The 15,503-nt window shown below is 32.7% G+C and overlaps 1 protein-coding gene across 1 annotated transcript; it reads left to right on the forward strand.

The window, feature by feature from the left end:
* Nucleotides 1-1,188: 1,188 nt before the first annotated feature.
* On the forward strand, nt 1,189-4,837 carry LOC112802586 (protein EDS1L). Its single transcript, XM_025845851.3, has 3 exons — nt 1,189-1,899; nt 2,507-3,292; nt 3,732-4,837. Exons 1-3 carry the CDS (start codon nt 1,561-1,563, stop codon nt 4,446-4,448), a joined length of 1,842 nt encoding a protein of 613 aa, XP_025701636.1. The 5' UTR covers nt 1,189-1,560; the 3' UTR covers nt 4,449-4,837.
* Nucleotides 4,838-15,503: the final 10,666 nt, after the last annotated feature.

Here is a 15,503-nt window from a genome sequence, read left to right on the forward strand (position 1 = left end):
CTACAAAATAAATATTTAAAAAATAATTTTACAATAGAAAATTGACTAATATTAACTATTTAAAAGTTAATTTCTTATATTTTTCTAACATTATACAAATAGTTGTTAATACTAACTATCCCCTCTAGTGATGAGTTGGAGTCAATGTTCTCCCTTCCTTGAAATCAATATTTTATTTTCCCTCGCATTTTCATAACACATATCATTCAGTCATTTATATTATTCATCATTTTTATATTAATCATTTGCACAATCCAACACAGCAGATCAATTTCACATTGCCAAATTCAATCAAGATAACAATAATTATTGTAAAAATAAGATCAATATGTAATGCAAAATTTAGTTTTACCTTTTGACCGGAAACATATGGTTCTTTACAGAAGGCTAAGAAAGACATGCTTTTTTTTTTTTGCCATACTCGTAATAGCATGAACGAGTCATTAATCTGTCAACAGGTATAGCATGATACTTTGACACAATAATTTGTAAAGATCTGGGAGATATATAGATCCCCAAATATAATGAAATTCCTTTGGAGACAGGCACTTAAAATACATTGAAACACTGTTCTTGTAAGAATTTAGGATTTAAAATTTAGATTTTAAAGTTTAAATAATATTGTATTTTTTATTTTTTGGAGCGTATTAACGTTTGTTAGTTAAAAAAAATTAAATATGAAAATACGATGAGTGAAATATTTTAACATTCTAATTTTTTGTGTTTTTTAAAATTATAAGAGGTACATAAATCGAAAGGTCGATGAATACCAAGAACACTTTGAAGATCATGATACACAAATCGAAAGGTCCGATTTGTGTTTAAAAAATTTAAAAATTTTGGGTACACAAATCGGAGTTTCAATTTGTATTTAAAAAATTAAAAAAATTTGAGGTACACAAATCCAACCGTCCGATTTGTGTATTCCAAAATTTTTTTAATTGTTTAAACACAAATCAAAGGGTTCGAGTACAAAAATCATACGGTCTGATTTGTACTCCCTAAATTAAAACATCCCACATTTTAGAAAAATATCACAGTAAATCACAATTTTAAAAAATATAATTGTTAATCTAATATTAAAAATAAAAATATGACATTTGTCTAATTTATGTATAATTTTTATTTTATAATTTTTGAATTTTAAATTATATATATATATATTTATCTTAAACGTGACTAATTAGTAGTTTTGGTTTTTTGGGTGACAAAGTCATCTCCAAGTTATTGGCAGCTTCTTTATATCTTCCTCATTGCTTCCTTACAAATTATATAGTTTTTAAAATTGATGATTGGATGTAGAAATCATTATAGACCCCACAATCCACCACTCCGAAGTTTACACCAAAGTCTTCGTCAATTTAGCAATTTAAATCCCTCTCCATGGAAACTAACCAACCTTTTCCAAAACTTTAGAGTCTTCTCCAAACCAAAATAGCAACTTCACCGCAATTCAGTGTCTATAAAAGGTCATGAGCAAACTCTTTATGATTTCTGAAACCAATTAAACAAGCACACAACAAAAGCTTTGATTCACCATAAGTAGATATAGAATTAAACATGGCTGAAGGGTCTCTTTCAGACATGATAGGAGTGAAAGATGAGGTTGTCAAGAAAGCTTGTGCAGCGGCCGTTAAAGCTAACAAGTCACCAGAAAAACTTTTTGTTCTTGAGAAGATAAAGGTTTCTTCAGAAGCCGTTAATATTTTTGCTTTTCCGGCGTCATGGCGTGTCGCGAATTTGTATGCTTCCAATGGCAAACCATTTGGGGAAACCAAGATAAATGTTGAACACTTTCCATCCCTTAGAAGCGTTGGCAATGATGAAGCCGCTTTGGTCAATGAAGCCTCTTTGACAAGATTCCAATTGGTTATGAGCAATCCCACACTCCAAAACGAGGTATGTAACTAACTCATAACATTATTAACTAGCTGATTTTGTATTCTGTTATTTTGTTAAAATCCAACTGGTCCAACTAGAAAACTGATATTTCTTTTTACCAAGAATCTAAGTAACATGAATTTTAAATACATCTTTTTTTAGTATTGGTCAGAAATCACCGGTTTCCAAGTTTTTCCAAATCCTACATAATTGGCAGTTCTAAATATTAGAATTTTAAGTGTGAGTACTTTAGTGTTATATAAATTAAATTTAGATTGAGTGAATAACATAATCTAAGATATTTTAGTAACCAAGTTCAATCAAATTAGTCTAATAACTTTTTTTTGAAACACAAAGCTCAACACAACAAAAGTAAAGTAAAGAAACAAAACAAGAAACACAGACTACTACCAACTTCAAATAACTTGCTCACCCAGTATTTTTTTTTATTTTCTAATTACCTATTTAAACCGTTAATTTAGATTTGTTTTGAGCCCAATGCAATTCTCCAATGACATAAACATGACTCACTTTTTCAGTTTTGTGTTGTTTTAGTTACCCTGGACTTTCTGGTCAATTAGTTTCATTTGAGTAAGGTAATTAATGCATAAAGGAATATCTGTAGGTGAGTAAAGCAATCACAGAAGGGAAGCAAATAATATTTACAGGTCACTCCTCAGGTGCGTCAATGGCCAATCTTATAACATTTTGGACCTTGGAAGAGTACCTTAACCCAAACAAGAACCAACACTACAGGCCTCCAATCTGTATCACTTTTGGAGCTCCCTTAATTGGCAATCACATATTCTCTCATGCTACTAATAGAGAAAATTGGTCTCGCTATTTTGTACACTTTGTTATGAGATTTGACATAGTGCCGCGGATTTCGCTTGCACCTTTCACTTCTATTGAACGAATGTTTGGCACAATTCTTCAACTCTTTGCAACCAGCAGGCTTTCAGCGCTTGATCCGACAAGAGCCAGCGCGGCTTCTGAGTTCTACACCACCGTGATGAGGAATGCAGCGACTGTCACAAGCCATGCTGCTTGTATTTTAAAAGGCAGCACAAATTTGCTGCTTGAGACTGTGACCAATTTTGTTGACTTGAGCCCTTATAGGCCCTTTGGAACCTTCGTCTTCTGTGCAGGAAATGGACAGCTAACTGTGATAAGAAACGCTGACGCTGTTCTGCAAGTCTTGTTCCACGCTGCCCAAATGAGTGATTTGTCGCAAGTTTCGGAGGTTGCCAAGAGTAGCATACTGCAGCATCAAATTCAAAACTATGAAGCTGAATTGCAGGATAGCTTGATGATGCAGAATGTAGTGTGCTTAGATCAACTAGAGAGACTTCCTTTGTCTGCCGATGGTTCTAATTCTGATGTTGTGACAGCATTGGATGGCCTTGGAATGGTAATTTTTTAGTCTTTCCTTTTAGCCTTGTTCATTCATAAATAACACATCTTGGCTGTTTTTCACTCTACTGGGTTTTGTCCCACTAGGATTTCCTTTGAGGCCAGATAAGACTTGCATGCTAAGTCTCAGTTATTTGGTTATTTCATTTATTTATTCAACCATGCTATGTGTACCAAAAATCAGTCATCCAAATAGAGTACATGCTAAAGTATAAAGTACACATTGAAAATGAGTTTATCAATACATGTATTTATACACAAATACATAGTGCTACTTTTTTATGTACACATAACATATTTGTTATTTATTATGGTAAAGTTCTATGAATCAGCTAGTGTAGGAATTTTGTATAATCTTTGAGATATATATATATCAAGCATGAAATTGGCCTAAAAAATTTAGCTCAAATTTGTTGATATGTTGGCTCTAAATACAGAACCCAAAGGCTAGACTGTGCCTCCGAGCGGCGGGCGAGTTGCAAAAGCAAAAACGAAGGAATGAGAAGAAAATCAGCCACGAGATAAACACGAAAGCTCTGCCAAGCATGAATGATTTGGAAGAATACAAAGCATCATGTGCGTTGAACAAGGGATACTTTGATGCCTTCAAGGTACAAAAGGAACCAAGAGACTTCCAAGCAAATGTGAAAAGGTTGGTGCTTGCAGGGGTGTGGGATGAGACCATTGAAATGCTGAAAAGGTATGAACTCCCGGATGACTTCGAAGGTAAGAAAGATTGGATTGACCTAGGAACGAGCTTTCGCCGCCTTGTGGAGCCGCTAGACATTGCCAACTATTATCGCCACCTCAAGAATGAAGATACAGGACCTTACATGATCAAGGCTAGGCCAAAAAGGTACAGGTACACTCAGAGGTGGCTGGAGCATGCTAACAGGACTCCGAAAGCTGTTATCACGGAATCCACCTTCTGGGCCGAGGTGGAAGAGCTTTGCAGCTGGACTAGCACCAATAAACCGTTTGAGGATGTTAAGGAGAGGGTTGTGCAACTAGAACAAAACATTAAACGATGGATTGTGAAAGGGGAAATAACTAAGGATGTGTTACTAAGGGATCCTACCTTTGTGAACTTATGGGAGAATCTACCTAGGGAACACAAGGCAACAACATCATGCATTGCTAATATCATTGTGTGAGAAAAATTTAGTATTCAGCTTTATCTCAACAGGGGATAATGTTGTAAATCTAGGATGTGCCTATTGCTATGTTATGCAGTCATAGTAAATGCTTTGTCTAAAAGCAATAATTTTATATTTGATCTGATGCAACACAATGTACACTCTTATAATAAGTCTTCTAAGTTTTCGTCCCGGAATGAGGCGTTGTATGAGCTAATTTGAAGGCGGAGACTAATGGATTGACTATGGACATCGTCAAACATAGTTATCCCTGAGGTTTTTCTGTTTAAAAATAAGAATGCAGCATGCTTGATCATGTAACAATATATTGACTGATACAAGGTCTGTGGTTGTTGTTTGCAATTTTGAATTTATTATCATGAAAATGTGCATCAATGATTTCCTCATTTCAGAGTTTCATTTGTCATGATTTGTACAAAGTAGAAATGAGATTCTCACCAAAGATAAAATGAAGGAAATGTATGTAACAATTAAAACATGTGGAAGTAATACTTGCACCTGACCAGAACAAAGTCACCCACATTATGTTTATAGAAATTGATTCAAATGAGGCGTATAAAGGAAGAAAACACTGAGTTAGATACATTTTAATCTAATGTTCAGGAATCATGAGGCCATGTACAAGGAAAAACATTCAGTTTTTTTTTTATTTTTAGTTGGCTACTACCCATTTTTATTTACTTCATAATCATTCAATATGGTATACATAATTAATATCATACAAATTGTTAAGGCCTTCTCTAGTTCATGACTTCTATTTCACATCTTTTAAAAGAAACGAGCAGAGTAAAAATTAGTTTAGAATATAATTAAAATAGAAATAATTCAGATTAAATAAATACTTTTAGCAGATTATACGCTAAAATTAAAGTAGTAACCATCCTGTTCTATATGAAAATGAAAGTGACATGGCCAAGGGCCTCTACTCTACATTTAAAAAAATGGAAACAGAAAATGAATTTTATAAAGCATTGACATGTTAAATATATATTAACTCATCATGGAAACCAGGTATCACCATGCTGTGCTCTTTCTTCGAAATTGTGGTTGTGTCTCTACCTTGCAATTTGCATAACTATTATATTGTTCTGTCATTGATTCTTCAATATTGTTGTTCTTATCTTGAAGGGCTCAAGAGGCCAAGATATATTACATGACAATAAAAAAATCTTATGCAATTAATTGCTGATGATGTTTGTTTGTTTACAAGAAGAACTAGGTGCGATCAGCAAAAAGTTAAATTAATTATATTATATATTAATGATTTAAAATGTTATATTATTTAAAGATAATTAGATAATATAAAAATTAATATTAAACTTAAAAGTTAATTTATAAAAAATATTATGTAATATATTTGTTTGGCAATTAATTATTCAACAAATAAAAAAAGTACAAAAAAAATATACAATTTTAATATAGATAATAATTATATTTAACTGTTATTCTTTAATTTAATTCAATAATAATATATATTAAATTTAATTAATTAAAAAGTTTAAAATTTTGTTTAATGATTGATCTTAAATGACATATATTAGTATTAATTTTTATATAATATAAATAGATGTCGCTTGTCTAAATGCTTAGTTAAGCAATAATATGACTTTACCTAATTCTATAAATAAACTTGATCAATACTCATGTTTAGTAATTTTTATTAGGGGTGCACAGACCCGGCTCGGCCCGGGACCGAACACTTTAGGGGCTAATTTGGTGTGATTTCATCGGGTTTAGGGTTAGGTTAGGGTCTCAAAAATAAACTCGGTCATTATTTTGGGTCGGGTCCGGGTCATAGCTCGGGTCACCTGAAGTCGGCCCGGTGGCCCGGTCATCATACATAATTAATATTTTGTGTTATTAGTGATGGATCATGACTATTTTTATGTGGAATTTAAGTATTGTAAACCTTAATATTTTGTGTTATTAGTCATTATAAGACTATAAGTTAATGTTTTATGTTTAGAATGCATAAGACTTTAGACTAATACATAATATTGTGTTATTTGTATTGATTTAAATATTTGATATTATTAGACAATATTAGTATTGATTGTGGTTTTACTTTAGTATTGATTGTGGTTATGCTTTAATTTTAAAGAAGGATTGATTCTTGTTATATTTTTCTAAGTAAATTTTACCATGTTAAATAATGGTTGGAGCTTGAAAATTTGGATATTTTTACATGCTAGCTTACAAGAAGGTATCAACGTAATGTAATGTTAATGGCCCGGTTTTCACCCGGTATAATTGTAGCCCGAAAATGTATTGGTTTCATCGGGTCTAGGGTCGGGTCCGGATCTAATAAATAGACCCGGTGTATATTTCGGATCAAGTCTGAATCCCATCAAACCCGGCTTCACCCGACCCATGTGCACCCCTAATTTTTATTATGAAGTGTAACTTGTTCCTGTCTAAGAAAATTTTACAGTGTATGCACATAGACACAACTCAAAAGTAGGAGCCTTCTTTGAATATGCCATGTGCCGTAGTATATACTTTGCTGACCCTCCTTTGGCAGATCAAGGTGAAAAGTCACAAGGCTTAGGTCCTTTACTGTATCCATAAAAAACAAAAGAAAAAAAAAATGAGTCACAAACACTTGCATCACTATCATTTTCTTAATTATTACTCTCAAGAAGATAAGATTACAGGTGAAGAAACAAAATAGATATATAATCTTATAATCAGGGCTAGAACTTAGTTTTGACCATGGGAGTTATGGTCCTCCTGAAGTTAAAAAAAAAATAGTAATATTATTACAAAAAAATAAATATAGTTCAATTTGTTTAGGTCTCACTTTTATATTAGGCTTATGGGATCAATGGTAGCACTTTCTTCCATTTCTGTTTACCAAAGAAGCTCTCTCTCACTCTACAATCAAAATATAACAATTTTTAATTCAATTCTATTGGTTTCTTTGTTTCCAAGTTACCACTTTTACTTTCACGCCTTGAATCCAATGAACAAAGTTAAAAAGCTATACAGCAACATCTGAAGACTCAGAAAGACTTCATTTCTGAAATGCAGTCTAATTTCTTCTTTCATAAGGGTAGATGAATTGAATAGCCTCTATGCTACACATTTGAATGATTTGATAAAATAAATGGATTCAGCTTTCTATTCCAAATGGCTCACGAACTTTTCTTTGATAATATGGCAATATTACAAGTTTCCAGAAATCTAAGCTAACTACAGCTATATTTTTAATTAGTTTAATTTCCTTCAAAACTATTTATTAAAAAAAGCATAATGAAGTGTAATTAAGATATGAAAAAGGAGTTTTTGCATTGGTTAGTGGTTTTAAGTTTGCCCTGCTGCATTTAACAAGTGATTGAGTTCATTAAGAAATTAGTTTCTGTAAATTGAAGCCTTTGACAAACTAGCTGTTTATATATGTATAATGTATTGCATGCATCAACCAAATCAGAAGAAGAATTAAGAATAAGAGATTAAGCTTAGCTTGGAGTTGTTCTTAATTCATAAAAGTCAATAATAAATGATATCAAAATGTCTAGTGCTGCGAGGAGCATACATCTTAGAAAAAAGTAATCACCTATGAAATTCTTGACTTTCCATTTGTCATGCTTTATACAAAGTAAAGATGACAATCATGTCTTAAATTACAACTAAGAAGTACATACAGAATACACAAATTTATAAAACGAAAAAATGTCGAAGAATAAAAGCAATCAATAACACTAATAATTTGATGGGTTCAAAATTTGCAATAAGGATATAATCACATATCTCATTCGACTCGACATATAGATAGTCTCTTTTGTTTTGTGTTATTTTTTATATTTTTATTTTGATAATTTGCAATATCTCAAGTAATAGTGTAATACCAATGTGATTGTACTGATGTAAACAGTCCAACGTTCACACAGCGTCGTAACTCAAAACCCAGATCAATCAACCAATCACAAAGTAATTTACAACTTACTCTATTCTTACCAGAATAGAGAGAATTGAGAAAACTATTTCAAACAACACCAATCAAAATGCATATCAAATCTAGTAATTTAAACTTAATCAAGGTCCTTCGAAGTCCAGAGTAATAAAACGTATTTACTATTCTATCCACTGAATCTCTCCTTCAATACCACCTTTCCCAACAAATCTGAAAACATGACAAAAATATTACTTAGAAGAGATACATAATATATTGACTTTCATGTAACAATTCAAATTAGATGACATGAAATATGGCCTAGGCAATTTCAATGCATCTAACTGAGTAAGTGGATACTCCTAAAAAGACCAGGTCAGTTACCCGAAAGAAACAAAGATACAAATAATAAGAAGCTGTATTACATTGCATAATATAATTATTGAAGATGAAAGACACATTTATACAAAAAATTTTGCTCAAAATTTAGAATATGACAATATAAAAAATGATTTATCAAAATCAGGAATAAGTAGATTTTGCACTATAATATCAATTTCTCCAAAGAAATGTCCTCGACAATTTCTCTTTCCGCGACTGGTGCAAACGTAGTGCAGTGGAAAATCTTCATTATCAGTTTATATTATCTGTAGTGATGCCATAGTTCCGATGACATTATTCACCAAACACATTTTATTCTTTCAGGTGTTGGGTCGCTAGCTTATATTACCACATAGTGTAGGTGCTGACATGATATTCAAGAAACTCAAGCTATACACGTGGCACGGCTCAGAAACGCTTGAGTAATAACAATGTGCTGCCATCATTAGGTACAAATAAAAATTGCCTTCAATATGTGAAGGTATCCATCAAGATTCTTCCAAAGCAAGAAAACCTTCTTTGCTTAGAAGGATTGTCAAACGCTTTTTACGGTAACAGTGCATATTTAACTTTGCGTCATCATTAACTTGAGGGAGAAATTTTAGAAATACTTGAGCAAATTTCTGGTCAGAGGTGTTGTCTTTTCTTAATTAAATGGGACAAAGGCCTCAAGTAGACAAATTATACAATGAATCGGAGGAGAGAAACGCCCTCGAGTCCTCACAAATCAAAACATAATAACGGAAGGTAAATCAAAATAAATATGAGTTATGCATATTTTCATCAAATTCTAGTTGGTTCGATTTCTAGATTTTGAGAACGAAACCTATTTTTTGTTGTGAGTACCAGTTCTCAAACATGCATTAAAGATTCTATTTTGGAACAAACAAAAAAATAATTCAAAATATAAAGTAAATCTAAATGACTTGAAATTGAAATTATAAGAAATAAAGTAAATGATTTTAAATTAAAAAAAAAACCTATAAAATATCTCCAATACAGTAGAAGGACTTGAATTCAAAAGGCAATACAAAAATTTAAAAGAACAAAAGAAAAGACTTTGCAAGAAAAAAAAGTAAATTTGAAGAAAAAAAATTATAAAAAAATTTAAAAAAAATATAAAGACATGAAAAGAATCTTACAGAAAAAAAGTTCTTAGCAAACACAATAAAAAAGATGAGAATGCGAGAGTATAGACCAATTCAACCAACTTTATACTTCTAAATATCATCTCTAAACAACACAAACTAATTGTTCCCACCAAATCCAAACCCAAGGAATTGCCACTTTCACGCAATTTGTCTTCGATTTCAATTATGTTAATCTGTTGACTTCGACCTTTGTGTCTATAATTTTTTTTATTATCTCAATAATTTGTTAGGTTTGTCGTCGATAAAATAAAAAAATAAAAAATAAAAAATAAAATATTAAAATCGACTTCAGGATTCTCTGTTATTCTAAAAATTTAGAATATTTTATTGTTAGCATTGTATTGCCGACAAAGGATGGGTTGAGATATTTTTTCCCTTTAAAATTGTTAAAAATGCTGTCAATTTTAATATTTATTAGAAAAATAGGAGAGTCCCTTCTCGTCCTTTATTTTTCTCCTTCTTTTACTAAACTCTTATTCACTGTCTTTGTTTCTCTCTTATCTTTTTCACCTAAACATATGTGTGAGAGACAGAGAAGAAAAATGTGATGGTTAGTCTGATTAAATTGATGGAAATAAAAATAGGATTGGAATAAGAGAGATGAGTGAATAGAATTAGTGAGATATGGGTAAACCATTGATCATTTTCCAATTCCAACTATATATGATTTATGAACGAAGGTGTATAACAGTATAAGGGTTTCACTTTGATGATAAATTTAAAAGAGAACAAAAGTGAAAAAAAAAAGTAAAAAGGTATTAATGTCAGCTTAAAACATAAATTTAATAATCTCTTTAATTATTTTTTAAACAAATTATTTTATCATAATTCTCATAAAATAAAGAAAAAATAAAATAGAAAAACAAAAAAATAAAAAATTTCAGCCACTCAAAATAAAAATTACAAGAAATAAACCTCCCATAGCCGACTAATTTTTTTGCATGCGACGCAAGGTTTGGTGTAACGTCAGGTTATAGAGTTTATAAGAATTTTACACCAGTGTGACGACGGTCAAGTGACGGAAAAAAATCAAACGGTCCGATTTCTTACAGGTGGGAAAGGACACAAATCTGTTCGATTTGTGCATGGTGAATAGTTGCATACACAGAAGTCTGAGGCTGAAAGTGATGGTGGGGTGAAGGTGGGGTGAAGGTGGAATTTGAAGAAGAGAGACGAAAGTGAAATGAGGGGCTCAGCTAGTCAGCTTCACTTGGTTTATACAACATTCACTATTGATCCCTACATGTTCGACACGTGACTTGAGAGTACAAATCGGACGATCCAATTTGTGTACTGCCCAGCAAGTAATCAGACCGTCTAATTTTTTAATCCTAATCGTCACACTTCCGTTAAGCATCCTGCACTCTCATAATGCGATTATACACCATCACTCACCCAATATCAAAAATAAAAAAAGTGTCCATAGCCATGTTAATATGGAGCGGCAAGAGAGCAGCTTTGAGAATAAACAGAGCCGTAAAAAGACAAAAGCAAAAGGTTGGAGGCTTGGAGCTTCCTATATGCTAAAGGGGCAATGGTCTCTCCTAAATTAAAAATTTTATGCATAAAATTCTTTAATTTTAATATTTGTCCCATAATTTTTTCCTCTTCTAAAAAATTATGTTTTGTATATTGCCCCCTCAAAAAAATATCCTAACTCCATTCTTAGGAATGAGCACGGAAGAGGCAAGCATAGACAAGCGGCATCATCGAAATAGCAAGGTAGAAGCAAGTACAGACAGTCCAGTGTAGTAGGCTAGTAGCACTGGAGAGGTAACAATAGTATAGACATGCGTAGGTAAACCATCACCACACCATGATGTTTTAGTATCTTTAGTGATTTTTATATTTCTTTTTAGTAGTCTTTTTATATTTAAATTAAAAGTTTTTATATTTCAATTAAAGTCTTCATAACTAATTTATATATGAATTAGTAATTTGATTATTTATTTTATTGATTAATGGATTGATACTTGTTTTAAGAATTGAATTTTGTTATTTTTAATGATTAAAAATATTAAAAAATATTATAACGCTGTCTTATCTTCAAAAATTTAATATCAAGATTAGCTTAAAACTCATTCTTATAATTTTTTAAATTAACTAGGGATAGCTTTTGAAAGGTTGTACGACTTTAGATCAAAATTGTGCTTAATTTCTTTTTTTTTTAATTAATTGACTAAAGAATTTATAATTAAATAAAATAAAAAAATTAAATTGTCAAGGAATTGGAGTTTAATTATATTTATATATGTTTTATCGTGAAAATATCTTACATGAATCAAAGTAAATAAACATAAACATTTCTTTTCTGAAAATTAAACATCTCCGAAACCTTAACATCTCCCTTCATTATTTATTTCTCTAATCATTTATAAGTATCCATTCACTCTATACATTATTATTGTTATTATTTCAAGATCTCATCCACTACAAAAGTTTGTTGATCTAATTAGAGGTTTAATTAAAAGTTACTTACTCAATTTTTTAATTCTCATGGGAATAATATCTACTCACCGTGATATTATTTAGAACGATTTGATACATTTGTTAATTTAGTCCATCAAATTTTCGGCATATCACACCATAGCAGCAAAATAAAAGTAGATGTAGGCAATATGGTAGCAACACTGGAGAGGCTAAACCAAACATACTTTTCTAGTAAGTCTCTAGTTTTAGTTTTTAAATTAGTCCTTGAAGTTACACTCATGACTTTATTTAGCCCTCAAAATTTTAATTTGGTTGCCAATTTTATATCTGTGACTCACGTTAGTCCCTGATCTTTTTTCCATTAATAAAACGTAATGACGTACTGAGATAGACTGATAACTGCTACAATAAACTTCTTAATGACTATCTAACGTGGCAATTAAATTTTTTTACCACTATTTACTCCTTAAAAAACCTTTAAACCCTTTAAGTGAAATTAGTATTAGGGTTTAAATGCTTTAAGGAAACAAATTAAGGTAAAAAGTTTCAATTTTTACTTTAGATAGCCATTAGGAAGTCTAGCAAGATAGCCGTTAGTCTATCTTAGCACGTCATTAACGATTTTGTGATAAAAACAAGTATATGTTAAGAGATGGGTTGGGTTCACATCATTTGTTAGAATATTATTAGGATCAATTAGTATTATTTAGTACATCTGAATATTTATTATAGGAGATTACGTCCTTATTATTACGATTCTCTTAGTACCTATAAATATCCTTTCATATTGTATCATTCTAAACAATTTGAGTAGACAATTTGAGTAGACAACTTGAATACTCACAAACCTTTTTCCTATTGTTCCCTCTCCCCTTTCTAACATGGTATCAGAACCATGGTATCCTCCTTGAAGAGAATAGGTTGTTTTCCTTGCGATGAAATCATCGTAGTTTTTGTATTTTTTTTTCTATGCCATTCTTCTTTTTCTTTTGTCATTCTTTTGATACTTTATCACCTCATCGACTAGCCTATTCTCTCCGTCTTGTGTCTTTTCGAGTCGAATGATCAAACACCAATATCATCTGCTGTTTTCCTATTCTCATGAAGAAATCATATAGTTTTTGCTCTCTTTCCGGCAGTTCCGTGTGCGTTCTCTCGTGGCAGTTCCGTGTGCGTTCTCTCGCAGCAATTTCGTGTGCGTTCACTCGTAGCAGTTTCATTTGTGTTCTCTCGTGGCAGTTCCGTCCGCATTTTTTCATGGCAGTTTCATTTGCGGCAGTTCTGTCTGCGTTTCTTTCTGGCAGTTCCGTCTGCACTTTCTTTCGATTGCGGCAGTTCCATCTGCGCTTCCTTCAGACAAGCGACAGTTGCATCTGCACTTCCTTCAGACAAGCGGCAATTCCATCTGCGCTTCCTTCAGACTCGTGGCAATTCCGTCTGTGCTTTCTTCAAACAAGCGGCAGTTCCGTCTGCACCCGTTTTATCAGTTTATGCAGTTTTTTTCTCTTTATTTCGTTGTTTTAAATAAGTTTCAAACTCAAGTTGTCACTTGAGTTTGAGGGGGGATGTTAGAATATTATTAGGATCAATTAGTATTATTTAGTACATCTGAATATTTATTATAGGAGATTACGTCCTTATTATTACGATTCTCTTAGTACCTATAAATATCATTTCATATTGTATCATTCTAAACAACTTGAGTAGACAATTTGAATACACTCAATAATATACAAATCCTTTTTCCTATTTAGTCTCTTGTTTCTAACATCATTAATGCCAGTCTATCTTAGCCGGCAGGAATATGCTCCTATGATTGGGTTCTATGATGGGTTGGTCAAGCAAATTGGTGAGGAATAAGCAGCAAGGTTAGAGACGATGCCATCGCCTGAGGAAATACGACAGGCAATCTGGAACTGTGAATCCAGTAAGGCACCGGGTTGTGATGGATATAACATGAATTTCATAAAGAAATATTGAGGTGAGATTGGCCAGGAGTTTACAGAAGCGGTGATGGATTTTTTCCAAAATGCGAGGTCACCAACTGACGCTAATATAATAGCTAGCTCCAAAATTTGTGGGAGCTAAGGAAATAAAAGACCTTCGGCCGATTAGTATGGTTGGTTGTGTGTATAAGGTGATATCAAAAGTTTTGATGAGAAGAATGCGGGTAGTGATGCCAAGTTTAGTGGGAGAAACTCCGTCTGCGTTTGTACAAGGCTACAAAATACATGATGGTGCGCTTATTGCTTGTGAAACGGTCTAATGGCTGAAGTTGTGCAAGAAAAAAGTAGCAATTATTAAGTTAGACTTTCAGAAAGCGTCTGACAGGGTGAGATGGAGCTTTGTGGATATCGTGTTACAGAAGATGGGCTTTGGTTTTAGATGGAGGACATGGGTAAAGGAATGTGTAACTACAGCGTCTATGTCGGTGTTAATTAATGGGTCACCATCCAAGCTGTTTAGAATGGAGAGAGGTCTTAGACAAGGAGACCCTCTCTCACCCCTTTTTGTTTGTTATTGTCGTTGACGTCTTGTATAGGATGGTGGATAAGGTAGTGAGGAATGGATGCATCTCTCCATTGCTGGTTGGAAGGGACAACATAGAGTTGTCACATCTCCAGTTCGCAGATGATACAATTTTATTTTGCCCTCAGAAAACGAAGACAGTCATGAATTATAAGAGGCTTCTGCGTTGTTTTGAGTATTAACTTTGATAAGTCAAATTTGATTTCGGTTAACTGTAAGCAGGATTGGGTGACGGATATGTGTGGTTTGTTGATGTGCGAAAGTTACTTTACTTGTCAGGTACTTAGGTATTGCTCTAAGGACGAACCCTCAGTTGGCGAAGACTTGGAAACCAATCATAGATAAGGTGGAAGATAAGCTTAGCTTATGGAAAGCGAAGTCCCTCAACAAGGCTGGCAAGCTAGTTCTCATAAAATCTGTTCTTAATAACTTGCCAGTTTACTACCTTAGCTTGTATAAGATACCAAAGTCGGTAGCAGAAAAACTTATTAGGCTATAGAGGAAGTTCTTGTGGAGTAAAAAAGATGGAAACAGTGGTATACCACTAGTGAAATGGGAGATGGTGCAAGCTCCGAAAAAACTAGGGAGCTTAGGGGTGGGGGATGCGTTGATCAGAAATGCGTCGCTTCTGTTCAAGTGGTGGTGGCGCTTTTCGAAGAAGGTTGTATG

This window comes from Arachis hypogaea, chromosome 5, assembly GCF_003086295.3.
Source record: "Arachis hypogaea cultivar Tifrunner chromosome 5, arahy.Tifrunner.gnm2.J5K5, whole genome shotgun sequence".
NCBI lineage: Eukaryota > Viridiplantae > Streptophyta > Magnoliopsida > Fabales > Fabaceae > Arachis > Arachis hypogaea.

Bases quoted from the DNA above. Each gene is read 5' to 3' on its own strand.
- LOC112802586 (XM_025845851.3), top strand. From the start codon at position 1,561: ATGGCTGAAGGGTCTCTTTCAGACATGATAGGAGTGAAAGATGAGGTT. The intron at 1,900-2,506 runs GTATGTAACTAA...GAATATCTGTAG, and splicing joins ATCCCACACTCCAAAACGAG to GTGAGTAAAGCAATCACAGA. The intron at 3,293-3,731 runs GTAATTTTTTAG...CTCTAAATACAG, and splicing joins CATTGGATGGCCTTGGAATG to AACCCAAAGGCTAGACTGTG.